At 37.3% G+C, this 15,718-nt stretch overlaps 2 protein-coding genes across 3 annotated transcripts in view; one reads left to right on the top strand and one right to left on the bottom strand.

The window, feature by feature from the left end:
• Positions 1-15,718, bottom strand: part of MCPH1 (microcephalin 1) — a 343,376-nt gene that overhangs the window by 165,406 nt on the left and 162,252 nt on the right. The window lies entirely within an intron of this gene.
• The window catches only part of ANGPT2 (angiopoietin 2), a 58,656-nt gene that overhangs the window by 32,063 nt on the left and 10,875 nt on the right, over positions 1-15,718 (top strand). The window contains exons 2-5 of one of the 2 annotated variants that reach the window (XM_004707651.2): positions 4,477-4,632; positions 6,388-6,509; positions 10,903-11,132; positions 11,668-11,792. In XM_004707651.2, coding sequence (XP_004707708.1) covers positions 4,477-4,632; positions 6,388-6,509; positions 10,903-11,132; positions 11,668-11,792 — 633 coding nt within the window. Of the gene's footprint in view, positions 1-4,476; positions 4,633-6,387; positions 6,510-10,902; positions 11,133-11,664; positions 11,793-15,718 lie in introns of both variants that reach the window. The other variant, XM_004707650.2, reaches the window with a different exon arrangement.

Raw genomic sequence — 15,718 nt, 5'->3', positions numbered from 1 at the left:
CAGGCAAAGGAAACCATACAGGTTGCTTACAAGTTTGCCAGTCATTAGTCTGTGCCCATGGCTGTTCTGATACTAAGTACCTAAAATCAATATAAAGAGATTAACAAAAGTAGTTGAGACACAGTGAGTAACCAATAAGTAATAACTATCATTATTGTAAGAAGACCTGGCTGTATAGTGGTGTGTATGCTGGGATGCTCAACACAAGGTCACTGGTTCAAACCCACCAGCCACTCCGAGGGAGAAAAGTAAGACTGCATTCTCCATAAAGATTCGGTTTCAGAAACCCTACAGAGCAGCATCAATCTTGCCCTACCTGGTAGCTATGGGTCAGAATCAAATCAATGGCAGGGTGTTTGGGTTGACCACTGTTGTGCCTGCTTCTAGGATGCACACGATCTTCTTTGCTCCTGTTGCTATAGCTACCGGTGAGTTGGCACTTGACTCACAGCAACCCCATGCACAACACTGCCTGGAGTTGGCGACTGAACCATGGCTGATCCAATGGCTGATTTTTAGAAATATATCACTAAGCTTTTTTCCTCAGTCTATTTCAGTCTGGAAGCTTTGCTGAACCTGTTCAGCACTGGAGCACCACACGTCTGCATTGAGAAATGGAGTACCACCTTATACAGGTTTCTTGAAACCTCATTTCACTGCTTCAAGTGTGAGAACACAACTCTTAAAAAACAAACCACAAATGGTCTACTACCTCATGTCTCCATTTCTGTTCTATTTTCCTCATAAAACTTTACTTAGTAAGCAACTGGTTCAGTATGAGTTTTGCTTTATTTAAATGATACGTGCCTTCCAAAGCTACATACATACATACATATAATATTCCAAAGCATATAACACATGTATAAACATATTACAAACATTGTAAACACACATACACAACCATATATATAATTTAATTCACTGTAAGATTAACAGAATACGCACATATACACAGTTCATATAAGCCCTGGTGGAATAGTGGGCTACATATTGGCAAACAACAAGGTCAGCAGTTCACAACCACCAGGCCCTCCCAGGGAGAAAGACGGGGCTTTTCACTCCTGTAGAGAGTGAGTCTCAGAAACCCATGGGGCCAGCTCTACTCTGTCCATAGAGCTGCTCGGGGTGGGAACCCACTCCATGTCAGCGAGCTTCACTTTTTTGACATCCACCATTTAATAAGCACTTTGTGTTCTATTGTTTTCAATATTAGAAAAGGATAACGCAACAAAATACAAATTTTCTATTAAAAAATTGAGTCTTTATATCTTCTACAATGTTAATCTTCAATTGGGACCTGACTTTAAATTTTCAAATGATAAACGATCCTCTCCTGTCTTTCTGGATTGTTTAACTTCAAATTGACCCACTGCTCTAGAATGGCCAAAAAAAACAAAAAAAGGGATTAATTTCCTCTTATATTATTTAGAGTGATAAAAGACAAAATAATTTTTTTATTTAGCTCTTAAGTACTAAAATCAATGAGTATTACAACTTTTTATCTATACTAGTTTGTAAATTATCTCAAGAGTATGGATTTAAATCAAACTCCAGTTTCAGTATATCTTTGTAGTTCCAAATTTACCAGAATAAATCTTTCTAAATATTATCTTTGTTGGGTGCTAAGACAGTTCCTCTGGATGACTGTAACCTCAAAATTCCATTACTCCCATGGTAGTCAGAGGGATAAGGAAAGGGGGAGGGAGAGAAAAGAAGAAATTACACACTGCTATCTATGGATTCCTTAAAACAAACAGTGCTTGCCCACTGTGAAACTTACATCTTAAAAAGATAACACAGGAAGGAGAAAGAAAAGAATAAGCTGAAAAAGCAAGAACATACCATTAGAAAGATTTGAACTAGTTAGTCCTGGGTTGCTGGGTCACAATTAAAGCTAACCGCAAGGTTGGTGTGCTGGAGCCCATTCAGAGGAGCGCAACAGAAAGCCTGGCAATCTACTTAATAGATAGATGATAGATAGATGGATAGATAGATAGATAGATAGATAGATAGGTAGATAGATAGGTAGATAGATAGATAGATAGCAGCTATAGAAAATCCTATGGGACACAGTAAAGCATTATAATGAAACGTGCAAAGACTTAGTACCAGAAAACCAAATAGAAAATCATACTTGGGATTTCTCAACAAGAAAAAATTGAAGAAAATATTCAAGCCTTGAGTTGTAATATTGAAGGATTTCATGCGAAAATATTGAATGACGTAGGAAGCATCATCAAAAGAAGATGGAAGAAATACACAGTCATTGTACCAAAAAGAGTGTGTCTACATTCAACTATCTCAGGAGGGAACGTATGATTAAGAAGTGATGGTAGTTAAGGAAGAAGTACAAGCTGCACGGTAGACACTGGTGAAAAACTAGACCCCAGAGATCCCCAGAATGCCAACTCTGATGCTTTAACACACCATTGTCGTGCCGGAGGTGCTTGCTCACCATGCCATGAAGTTTGGAAGACAGCTAGCTACCTGTGCCCATCAACTGGAAAGGATCCCGATTTGTGCCCATCTCAAAGAAAGCCGATGCAACAGGATTGAAAACTTATCATACAATATCATTAATATCACACCCAAGTAAAATGTCTTTAATACAATTAAAACTGGATAGCAGAAGTACAAAGTCAGGGAACTGCAATAAATTCAAGCTGGATCAGAAGAAGAAGTAAGATGCAGGATATTGTTGTTGATGCCAGTTGGATCTTGGCTGAAACCACAGAATACCAGAAAGATGTTTCCTTGTGTTTAATGACTATGTAGAGGTATTTGATTGTGTGAATCATAACAAACTATGGATAACATCGTGAAGAATAGGAATTTGAGAACACTTCATGGTGCTCATATGGAACCTGTACTTAGACAAAAAGTGGAACCTGTACTTAGACAAAAAGGAGTATAGTTCAAGAAAATAAGTAGTTTAAAATCACTTAAGCTATAAATCAGGGTTGTATACATTCACCATGTTTATTCAGTCTGTATGCTGAATAAATAATCCAAGAAACTAGATTATAGGAAGACTGTAACATCAGCCTCCTGTGTGAATTATAAAAATAAAACAAAAATCTTCACAGATAAGCAATAAGCAACATCATAATAAACAGAGAAAATATTGAAGCTGACAAGGATTTCATTTACTTGGATCCACAATCAATGTTCATGGAAGCAACAGTCAAGAAACCCAATGACATATTATATTGGGCAAACCCAATATATCCAGTCTATCCACTGCATAGACTTCTTTAAAGTGTTAAAGATCAAGGATGCCACTTTGAAGACCGAGGTGTGTGCCTGGTCCAGTTCATGGTATTTTCAACCACCTCATACAGATGATAACATAAGGATGATTGGCGAAGAACTGGTGCCTCTGACTTACAGTGCTGGAGAAGAATACTGAATACACCAGGGAGTAGCAGAAAATAACATCTGTCTTGAAAAGGCATACAGTCAAATGCTCCCTAGAAGTGAAGTGAGGACGGCGACACTTCGTCTCATGTACTTTGGACATGTTATATTAAGCTGGACTAGGTCTAGAGAAAGATATTATGCTTAGTATGGGGGGGGGGGTCAGTGAAATAAAGGAAGATGCTCACCTAGATGGATTAGCATAGTGCTTGCCACAAAGGGCTCAAACACGGAAACGATTATGAGACTGTCACAGTACCACAAAGAGTTCTGGGTCGCTGTGAGTTAGTACTGACTTGATGGCATCCAATAGCAATAGCAATAGCAAAAAGGCTATGCACATGTAATGACTCCTAAGGTATGTTTTCATTAGTTCCTAAAACACCTTTGTTTATATACAAGGAAATTGAATGATGGGTGAAATCAATGCATGATTGGAAGTTTGCCCTGCCTGGTGAAATTATGACAAATGCATACATTTTAGGACAAACTCAATCAGTGGATGATATGGGACAGGAGAGTCAAGCGTGGAATGGAGTGGTGATTCTGTTTGCTTTGGAACAGTTTCTCGTTTTCTTTTGCTCCATCTGAGGGAGTCAAATGGACCATCTCTGTAAAATGAGAAGTCCAGAATATGGCAGGAATAGACATATTTCTTTGTACCGAATTTCCCTTGCCTGTATAATATGGACAGAGTTGAAGGTTGATTGAAAGGACACAACGCAGTAAAGCTCCCAGTGGTCCTTCTGAGCCCATTCCACTGCCATCATCCATCACTGCATTGTGGAGGATCGCTCTCCTTCTTACAATGTGGCCTTTTAAGCTATGCACGAGTTCACAAAGAGCCAGGCGTAGTCTCTCTCACATACTGTGTTAGGAACATGCCAGATTTTGAGGTTCACATAAAAGAAAACGACACTTTACTGTGGGTGAGTGGGGAAAAGAATTGAAAGTGAGGAAGACAAAGGTCTTTAAATAAAGTATTTAAAAGGTAGGGGAAAGAGGAATCAAGTTTTTGATCTTTGATGCCTGTCTTTTAAAACGCTTCTTCTTTTCCAGCTTGAGAATTATATCCAGGACAACATGAAGAAGGAAATGGTAGAGATGCAACAGAATGCAGTCCAGAACCAGACAGCTGTGATGATAGAAATCGGAACAAACCTGCTAAATCAAACAGCGGAACAGACACGGAAATTGACAGATGTGGAAGCACAAGTAAGAAATATGAAACGCATAATGGGTTAGCCAGTTAAAGACTACCAGGAAAGTGTGCTATATAATTGCTTAATGAAAGAAAATACTGTTTCTGAATTAAAATCTATCCGTTGCTATCAGAGTCCATTCTGACTACAACTGTGCTCCACAGCACTTGGAATGACGGGTGGTTTGGAAGTAGATCACCAGGCCTTTTCTCCAAGTCTTCGCTGGGTAGTCCCAAGCTGCCATCATTTCGGTTAGCAGCTTCGGATGTTCCCCATTTGTATCGCCCAGGAATTCCACTTAAAATACATTTCCCATAAAATAAGCCAATATAAACGTCCCTCATCCACACTTATTTTTTCAGCAGATTCTCAAGAGATTGAGTTATATTGTCTACTTTGAAAATCTGTTGGGCAGTTACTGACTGGGTGAAATAAGTTTAAATTCGAGTATGAACTATTTTACTTAGAAGCAAGATTCATCTGTCAGAATGAGAGAAGAAAGAACTAGATAATCACCGGACTTGGATAATTTAGACACCTGCAGATGGATGCCCTGAAGCCTTGTCCAACTGTATGATTCTCTTCAGAAAAGTGATAGTAAAATATTGCGATTACTCCAGGGGCCAATAGCTGAATCGGTATTCCATCCTCTACATACACCTCCCCCCACCAACCCTTATGTTACAGACCTTATGAGCAAAATCAGCAGACCGGATTATCCACTTCCTTTCAGAAATGGCCAGCACAAAAAGCCTGGGTCTAATTAATATATAGGTCAAATCTATATACCAGTTGGTAATAATACTACTAAAGCCATTATGTTGGATAATATATTCATTCACAAAACAATATTCATGACATGATCTCAAGTGGTTTTTGGCTAAGGGCCAAACCATCCCTAGTACTTAACATTGTCTCTGTGACCAGGCTTGGCACTCACTAATGACATAAAGACAGCAAGAAAACAATGATTCTTTCAAGGACACGTATTCTTTGGCAACAATTCTAACTTACACTTAAATGTGATATCACATCCTGAATAACCATTACCATGGAGGATGTGAGTAAGCAATTCTTCCTGCTCAAAGGTAGCCCAACTCTAAAGAAGTAGCCTGAAAAGTTGTTTGAATTCACTGGCTAAGAGTGAGCCTGAAAACGTTATGGGATATACAAAGAATAACTTTCCTTCAACTTTATATTGACATTTCATTGTTTCCTAGTTGATATGATTTTTCAACTAGGAAAAACCAAACTAGAAAAAATAAATAAGGCTAAATAAAGCAAAATTAAGAAATACACATTAAGGTAGAACAAGTAAGACTTGCATTTTTATTGCAACAAAAGAATGTGAGTTCTAATCACTTTTCTTAAATTTAATGAAAATCAAATGTGAAAATAGCATTTTAGTTCAAGCAATGGGAAATTCATTTGTGAGCAGTTTTTGCTATAGTAAGTATGATTATTGTGTCTTCTCATTCGTTTCACAATGTGAAAAGAAATGATAAAAGAATAAGAACAATAACATGTTATTTGGTACAAATAATAGTTTCTAGATTATTAAACATGTCCCAAAGTAAAGATATGATAAAAATATGAATAAAGTGATGGAACCCAGGACACTAAGCCTTTTTGGAAAGGTAAAATATGGCAAAATAAGATAGTTGGAGAAAATATTTTTTAGTTGTGTTTCCTAATAATTCAGTTAATTTAACTAAGAGTAAGTAACATCTAATTAAAATGATGAAGAATTTTGTTTTGCTACTCTTAGGTATTAAATCAGACAACAAGACTTGAACTTCAGCTTCTTGAACATTCTCTTTCTACAAGTAAATTGGAAAGGCAGATTTTGGATCAGACCAGTGAAATAAACAAGTTGCAAGATAAGAACAGGTAATCAAAGTACAAGGATAAAATGCACAAAACTGTACACTTTTCCGATATGAAAATGTGCCTTGTGTAACTATTATTTATTAGCTTCCAAAAGTGCTGACTTCCTCAAAGTATAGTTTAAAAATTGGAAGTGTGTGAGAGAAAGGTAGGGAAGAAGTATTAAAAACAACAACAGGGAAATAGCATTGACTTTCTAACAGGAGAATAAGCCAGGAAGTATTGCTACTAGGTTCATACAGGCACAGATTTATCACAAACATGTTTCAACATGTCTTTGTGGCAGTGAAGAGCTGCAGACAAGTGCTCTCGATAATTCACTTGCCTTAGTCTTATTCTCCCTGCCACTTAATTAAGACAGTAGCTTCCTAAGGGTTGTGCACTGGGTTGTTTACCTTGAGGCCAGCAGTTCAAAACCACTACCATTCTGCAGAAGAAAGAGGAGGATTTCTACTGTGTACAGATTTACATTCTGGATAACCCACAGGAGGCAGTTTTACTCTGTCTTATAGGGTTGCCAGGAGTCACTACCAAGTAGATGACAGTGAGTGAGTGAGTTTGGGGTGAAATTAAATGTACAAATCAGAATATTTTCTCTATAAAGACTCCTTGTCAACACTAAAATTTATGTAATGCACCAGGAGTGCTCTGCAACTATAATTGCAAAACTATTCAATCTTACTGGAAGCATAAAAATAGTTTCCGAGTGACCTGTCATGGTACAGATAATAAAATGTACAGCTTGATTCAGGTGATTTATATTTTAAAAAGTAACAAATTTATACTTATAAGATTTCTAATTTATTAGCTGCAGAAATAGCATTTTCTTTTGTTTTAAAATGAAATAAAATGTGCTAATAAAGATTTTAGATCAACATCAGTAAATATTTAAAAAAGATAAGAAAGCTGGCATAATAATTTTGCATGTTTTAATGACTTCTGCATCATGCGCTTTTAGTTTTAGTCATTTTTATCCTTGATGGATGTTACCTAAAAAAATCAAATTTTGTATGTTAAGACATACATAGTTTTATGATTATAATTTATTGCTGTGAGGTTATCAAAACATCTATACTTTTACCATCTTGGCGTCATCTCTGATTATTTCCTAAACTCATAAAAAGTTTTACATGGTAGGTGTCTAATAGAGCTATTAAAAGAATCAATAACTGAATAAAAGAAAATAAGACATGATTCTAGCCTACTGCTGCCTGGTGTCTTTCCACCATTCTGTGAAATGTGGACGCTGACTGAAATAATTCAGTGGGATTAAATGCTTTCTTCAAGTTTTTCTAATCAAACAAATGGGGACAATACATTTTCTCTGCACCTGAGATGTACTCAGAAAGCTCTAATGTTTTAGGAGCTGGATTCCACTAGCTCCTTAACTAAGATTAACAGAGGTTGTGGCATATGACTATTTGTTTTCTTGTTTGTTTTTTGTTGTTGGGAACCCTTAAATCCATCCTGGCTCACAGCATCAGGGCAGAACTGTCTCGTACGGCCGCGATATTTATAGCAGATCATCGTGCTGTTCTCCTTTGTGAGGGGCCTCAAAATAATTCTGAAACATAAAGATATCATCACTGATACAGTTCATTACTGGAGATAGAACAATTTATAAATGACTAAAAAAAGGGACTAGCATGTGCCCTCCCTTTAAAACTAAACTTAACATGGGGCAAATTCATTTCTACTAAATTCTGTCATTGGGCTTGACGTCTTGCTCCCTGTTTTGCTACACCTACATTGCTCCTACATTGTGTGGTCTGTTACCTGGTGTTACGCAAACTGAAAAGAGACACTCCAGTGATGGTGGCCACTGCTTTTACTGTAATTCTCAGAGAAATTCCCATATGCATTGAGTGATGCAGTGACTACACAGAGAAAGCAAGAGTTACTTTCATGTGCTACATTTAGAAAAATGAGACATAAAGCAAAAATGGAAAAAGTCTTTCAGGAGCCTCACTGGCATAGTGGTTATACACTGGGCTGCTAGCTACATGGTCAGAAGTTCAAAACTACCAGCCACTCCATGGGAGAAAGACGAGACTTTCTACTCCTGTAAAGAGTTATAGTCTGGAGCCCACAGGGGCAGTGCCACCCTATCGTACAGGGCTGCTATGAGTTGGAATCCCCTCGGTGGCAGTGAGCTTGGCTTTTAAAGTCCATATACTGTGTATATCATTGACTGTGCTCCAGGGAGCAGTTAATATCCGTGTTTGACATATGTATGTAGATTTGAAAAAACTTTCTCTAGCTGAGCACATAGTAACCAACTAGAAGTAGCATACTTTTAACTGTGTATATTTATACTAAAATACCTTTTATGAAATTGAAATTAGAAGGATGAATAGAACACCCTTACTAAATCTTTTAGAAATTACACAGTATAAATTTATCAGCTATTCATAATAACTTTAAAACTGATTCAAACAGTATTCATCAAGGTGATGGGAAGTTACAAAATTTATAATTAGACATGAAGTGCTTTTTTCTCTAGATCACTGATTTAAATGTTCCTGATGCACTAATAAAGTTCATTAACTTCTTAAAAAAAACTGATTCAGGCTCTATATATAACCTCCTCCCTGGGGGATGGGCAACAGAAAAGTGGGTGAAGGGAGACACTGGGCAGTGTAAGATAAAATAAAATAATAATTTATAAATTATCAAGGGTTCATGAGGGAGGAGGGAGCGGGGAGGGAGAGGGAGGGGAAAAAGGAAAACGAGGAGCTGATTCCAGGGACCCAAGCAGAAAGAGTTTTGAGAATGATGAGGGCAATGAATGTATACGTGTGCTTTACACAAATGATGTATGTGTGGATTGTAATAAGAATTGTATGAGCCCCAATAAAATGATTTTTTTTTAAATGGGCTAGCCCACATGTGATGTATCAAATAGGTTAGCTATATGATTATTCAGGTTAAATTCTAAAGAGAAGAAAGGAGTCTAATTTAAAAAAGAAAGAGAGAATTAGGTTTTCGCGTCAGAAAGACCTGGGATGACTTCTGCCTCCACCTTGATGAGTGACTGTGGCATGCAATGTGTCATCTCTAGCTTTCAATTAGAAGCCCTGGTGGCACAGCAGTTAAAGTGCTCAGCTGCTAACTGAAAGGCTTGTAATATGAACCAATGAGCTGTGCTACAGGAAGATGCCACGGTTTACTTCTAGAAAGAGGACGGACAGCCTTGGAACACTGTGGGGCAGCTGTACTCTGATAGGGTACCAAAGCAGAATGGCAATGGGTTTAGGTTTCCTCATTGGAATCAGAGATAATAACACTGATATCAATTATAACTACGCTTTATTAAATTCTACTTCGTTATCAGGAGTTAGTCTAAATATATACACTTATTAATCGATTAATTCTTCTGGCAATTCCAGGAGACAGATATTATTATCATCCCTCTTTTACAGATGAGAAAATTGTTGCATGGAATGAATGATTCAGAAAACCACGTATAGCCAGAGGGCATTTCCCCCAGATCTGAAACCAGGCAGTGTATTTCCCTCCCTGGAAGTACAAGGGAGCTTCAACATAAGTTGTGAAGCAATTCCATTTTCTTGTCATTCTATTTTCCACAATTTTTTGAAGCCCCCTCATATTCATCACACAGCATTAAAATATTAGCTGTTATTAGGATTAATACTAAAATGTATATTCATAATCGAAGAGAAAGTGAAAGTTATACCAGATGGTTCAGTCTAACTCAAATATGCCATCCTCAAAACCTGCACTAAATGAGCAGCTTGAAACAGTATCACTCCTTTGTGCAGAAGTCTTAGAGGACCTAATGTCCACATCACTCGTGTGTTACCTCTCATAGCTTAGATTGAGATAGATTTTTGTATTGCATATATGCATGCATGCATAAACACACACACACACACACACACACACACACACACACACACACACCCCACTCCCCTCATGGCATCAATTCTGGCCGATAAGAGATATTATAGGACCACGTAGAACTACCCCTCTCGGTTTCTGGTACTGTAAATCTCCATGGGAGCAGACAGCCTGCATTTCTCCGGAGGTGCTTCTGGTGGTTTGAATTGCTGATCTTGTGGTTAGCAGACTAACACGTAATCCTGTAATCCACTGCACCACTAGAGATCCTTTCTCTCTCTCTCTCTCTCTCTCTCTCACACACACACACACACACACACACACACACACACACACACACACACACTTTTAGAGTAAGTGTGATTTTCTTTACAGTTGTGACAGCATGGTGTTAATATATAAAATAGTAACACATAAGTAGAAGCTCATTATAAAATATTTCATTAGAATTGTGAGAATAGATAAATTTCTATACAGCCCTTGGCTTAGAGAGCAATCAGAATAGCCTTCACTAATCATTACTTTCATTTCCAAGTTTCCTCGAGAAGAAAGTCCTAGATATGGAAGACAAGCATGTAGTCCAACTACAAACAATAAAAGAGGAGAAAGATCAACTGCAGGTGTTAGTATCCAAGCAAAATTCCGTTATTGAAGAGCTGGAAAAACAATTGGTGACTGCCACTGTGAATAATTCAGCCCTTCAAAAGCAACAGCATGATCTAATGGAAACAGTTCATAATTTATTGTCTCTGATGTCAACAAATTGTAAGTAAAGTGCCCACTCCTCACTCCTCACCACACACCCAGTTTTAATAGTCTGTGAACTCTTAAGTCCTGAAAAAATTCATTATATTTCAATAAAAGCACTGTTTTCTGTATATAAATGAATGAGTTCTATTCCTTAGTCCATCTTTTTAAAGTTGAATTTGTATTTAAGTTGGAATAGTTAAATACAGTTTGCATCTTATATCGGGTATTATGCCATAATAAATTATCCAATTCTATTTAAGATGGAAGATTTAGAAAAATAGTTCATTATAGCTAATGAACTTGCATATATTTAATTGATAGTTAAAAAAAAGAAAGCCTAGATTACTGATACCCTTGATAATTAACAAGAAAACACGTTGAAAGAGTAAATTTGGGGGTAAGAACAGGAAACTTGTATATTTGTTTGCTTATTATAAGGAGTCAAATGTAATAAAAAGGGTCATGTTTATAAATGGCTGAGTCAAGAAATAAAAGATTTCTCTCTGTTCATGAACACTATTTAAATGCTTTACTATTTTTTTGCAAGCAGCTAAGACCTCTGCTGTGAAAGAAGAGCAAATCATTTTCAGAGACTGTGCTGACGCATTCAAATCTGGACTTAAGAAGAGTGGCATCTACACATTAACATTTCCCAATTCGACACAAGAGAAAAAGGTAGGGCACTTCTCTCACTTTTCACTCCCCTGACTTGAAGTAGATCATTCATTACAGGATCAGAGTATACTTCACACTCCAGTTTCTACCACAACCTCACTCAATGAAGACACACAGTTCATGACTGCCCACCGTACAGAAAATATTTGCCAAGGGTTGTAAGTTCTATCTTTCTACATAGAATATTGGCTTTGTCTATCAATGATATAGACATATCTATATTATCTTCCACAGGGAATTCATTCTCCTCGAATTTTGTTCATTTTCCTTGAAGTGCCAGACTCGTTACTTCAAGAAAATATCTTCTAAATATTTCTGTTGTGTAACAATGATATTCTATGTGTTGTGTGTGAGTGCGGGGGTTGGGGGGCGGGCAGGGATAAAAGACTGGTTCATTTTGCAACTAATACAAGTATAATGTTCCTTAAAAACACCATTGTAGCGTGGTGTGCAGAAATGATCCCTGCATATTTCCTATTTTATTACACAGAATATTAAAAAGTACTCAACTATAGCTGTTAATCAAAAGTAATACTTTTTCTTGGTTTATCAAAGGCATCCTTAATGGAAATTAGCGTTTTAAAGCTTTAAATAGTGAGTTTGTGACTGTGAAGAAAACAAGGACTACTAGTGCAGTCCGTTATCACTGCCTTAATCTATGCTAGGGCACTAGCAATTGTAGCCATCTTTGGTTTTTTACTATCAGTGCAAATGCCAACACAAGTGCCACAGGCCCATGGTGCCTTAGTGTCATTATGAAAACAGCTGTGATCTTCTGGACACAATGAAAGGCTCTCAGGAACCCTTAGGTGTGTGTGGACCACACTAAGAGAACTGCCGGTGAAGGCTACTCTCTAGCTCATCAAATATCGTCTGAGAGACATAAAACACATCAAAGATACCAGAGGATATGTCAATATGTATGCTCAATTACTGCATGCAAAGTGAATAAACAACCAGAACTCATCAAGAGAAGCTATTACAAAGCTTAATTGAATGTATAGTTATCTTGCATTTCTCAGGAAATATCTCTCCTGAAGCTGCTCTCCTGAGATCTGAGACAAGGGGGATAAAAGTGACTGGTCACTCTTCCAGAGACTATTTCAATGTGGCTTCTCTTCAGAGATTGTGCGACACTGTGAAATTCAGATGACAATAAATGATTTATTTTTCACTATGTGAAACGCCGTCTGAAATGTTCAAATGTAGGCTGGCTGCATATGTTAAATGTCTATGAGTGCTCTTATGTCTTCATAAAGTAAAAACCTATAAAAAGGCATTGCTTACTATATCAAAAGAGAAACAACAGACTATTTGGAAGTATGTTTTTGGACTCAGTTACTTTCTGTATTTAACACAATATCAAAGAGAAATGTAAATATAAATCGGGGCTTAAATATTATGCTATTTAAGTTACCACTGTCCAAAGACAGCTCCAGTTCATTCATTTTTCTCAATCAACCTTGGGGAAAACCCACCACCATCACTCCCCAAAAAGCACTGCACTGCAGGGGAGAATGCAATCAGTTGACTCTACACTGAGGTCTCGCATCCTTTAGTGATGTTTTCATGAAGATTCTTTGCAAGTTACATTATTATCTCTCTCCAGAAGTTTGTGTCCTTGTGGTGCGATGATAATGGGGACAGAGGAAATAAGTGGAGGAGGATGGAGGATACAGTAAAACATGAAAGCTACCAAGACAAACCTGGAGGGAACATATAGTATCACACTGTGTAACAGATGTCTTTCCGAGAGCAATCCCATCGAGTATACTATACCAACACAATGACTTAAAAGAAATACCCTGCTCAAGGGCGAAAAGATTCATTGTACACTTCGATTATAAAACTCCAGATCATGGCTTTGACACATTAGGATTAATATTTCTTTTAAACATCTGCAGTGAAAACAACTTATTTACACAGCAGGGAAAACTTGAAAAGTTTTTCAAAGCCTCAATTTTCTCATCTATAAAACAAACGGTTTAGAGTAAGTCATCTCTAAATTCCCTTCCAGATTTTGAATGCTATAATTTAATAATCTGATAAAGAACGAGAGAAGTCAGATGTGCTTGGGTTTAAATTCCAACTCTGGCAATTTGCGATCCTGACCAAATCATCAGACCTGTCTGAGCCATAGACTTCCTACTCTGCAACATGACAATAAGGCTTCCCACCTTAAAAAGCTCTTTCTGGCTGTGATCATGAATATACAGCACCAAGTCGAACACTTGGTATGTAACATACATTCCATAAACAGTGATAATTATCATTCTGTGGTACAAGATAGACAACTAAATTGGCATTTATTACAAACATCAGAATATGCTTTTGCTAGTTAGAGACATAATGGCTGCTTTCCCTTAATTTAACAGAATATTTGAATCCTAATTTTACTCTATTTGCATGCTATCTACTCAGTCATTTAAGTATGGCTTCAGAGTTGAGGCATAACATTCAAATCAAGCATTACTTACTGGAAAACATCAAGCTTTATAATAAGATGTGAGGTCCTTGAACCATGTAACGGCATGCTCAACTAAAGTATTAATTGCCCTCAGGTATACTGGAATTGGGAAGCTTGATGCGTGGGACATTATCTGAGGCCTTCTGCTTTTCACATCCTGCTGTAATTTATTTCCTCATTTCATTTAGTGCCTTTTGGCTATGTGGACAGCTTATTTGAAAACTATCTTACCTTCAAAGTTTCATGACTGAGTAACCATAAAATTTAGGGTTTTTTGTTTGTTTCAATTTAGATTTTAAATAAATCCTTTACAAAATCTGGACAAAGTATTTAGAAACCATTCTAATAAACTTAGCATGCCAGTAATAAAGTCAGTGAGAATAGGGCTAGTTCAGATCACGTAAGCACTGGCAGTGAATAAAGCAGAACCATTTGGGTCTCCAATCTGACTTCCCTGACAAGATAAACTCACCAACCTAGCAAGGACAGCTACTGATTGAAAGACCAGTAACTTCACAATTGTGACTCTGGCAATGAAGAGTAGAACAGTCTTGGAAAAAGGATAGGCTGTTGCCATCAATTCAATTCAACTCATGGTGCCCTCATATGTATCACAGAAGAACTGCACTCCACAGGATTTTTGCTGTCTTTAATCCATGGGCTATATCCCTAAGCCGTTCTTAGGTGCTGCTGCTGGGTCGGTCTTAACTATCAACTTTTGGGTGAGGAGAAAAGTGCAAAGTGTTTGTTCCGCCTAGAGACCCTTGGGAGCAAGCTCTATAAAACTAAAGACATGTATTCTTTCAATTCACAGGGGTACCACTGTTGGCTACTCAAGAACTAACTTCTAGGTACAATCATGAATCCCACTCATACCAATGAAATTTACTAATATCATTTAGTAAACAGATTTTTTAAAGGTGTACTGATAGACACAAGCAGCACTGCCCATTTTGTGGACCACAGGCAATTAGAGGCCATGTTATTCACGAACTGATTTTCAACTTAGAGTTGTACTGAGGGACTTTCATCCTATTAACAGAAGTCTAAATTTCTTTATTTGGGGCAACATGATGGTGTAGAAGGAGAAAAAAAATCACATAGTTGAAATTAGAGATCAATTGTTCAAATCCTATATATGACTGTGTCTAATCAAATCAACCTAACTTTTACCAACCCTTTTCTTTTCTCAAAGATTCAGCATAGTGTCACAGCAGAGTTGCTATGAAATTAGTCTCAGAAACCCACAAGGGCCTTCCTTCCTACACAGCTGCTATGAGTCTGAATCATCTCATTTAGACTCAAATCTTGAGGGGTCTAACTAGTCAAAACAGAGTGGTTTGCATTTATATTCACACTGCCAAAAGTAATCCCACTATTCTCAAAAAGAATATGGAAAATTCTAAATCAAGACCACTTTAAAAGATAAACAAAGGAAACCTTTTTAATTAGGTTTGAC

The sequence above is a fragment of the Echinops telfairi genome, unplaced genomic scaffold (assembly GCF_000313985.2).
Source record: "Echinops telfairi isolate 266 unplaced genomic scaffold, ASM31398v2 ScPeMD7_9;HRSCAF=40, whole genome shotgun sequence".
NCBI lineage: Eukaryota > Metazoa > Chordata > Mammalia > Afrosoricida > Tenrecidae > Echinops > Echinops telfairi.
Note: the sequence above shows the minus strand (reverse complement) of the source record. Positions and strands in the feature narration are given on the sequence as shown.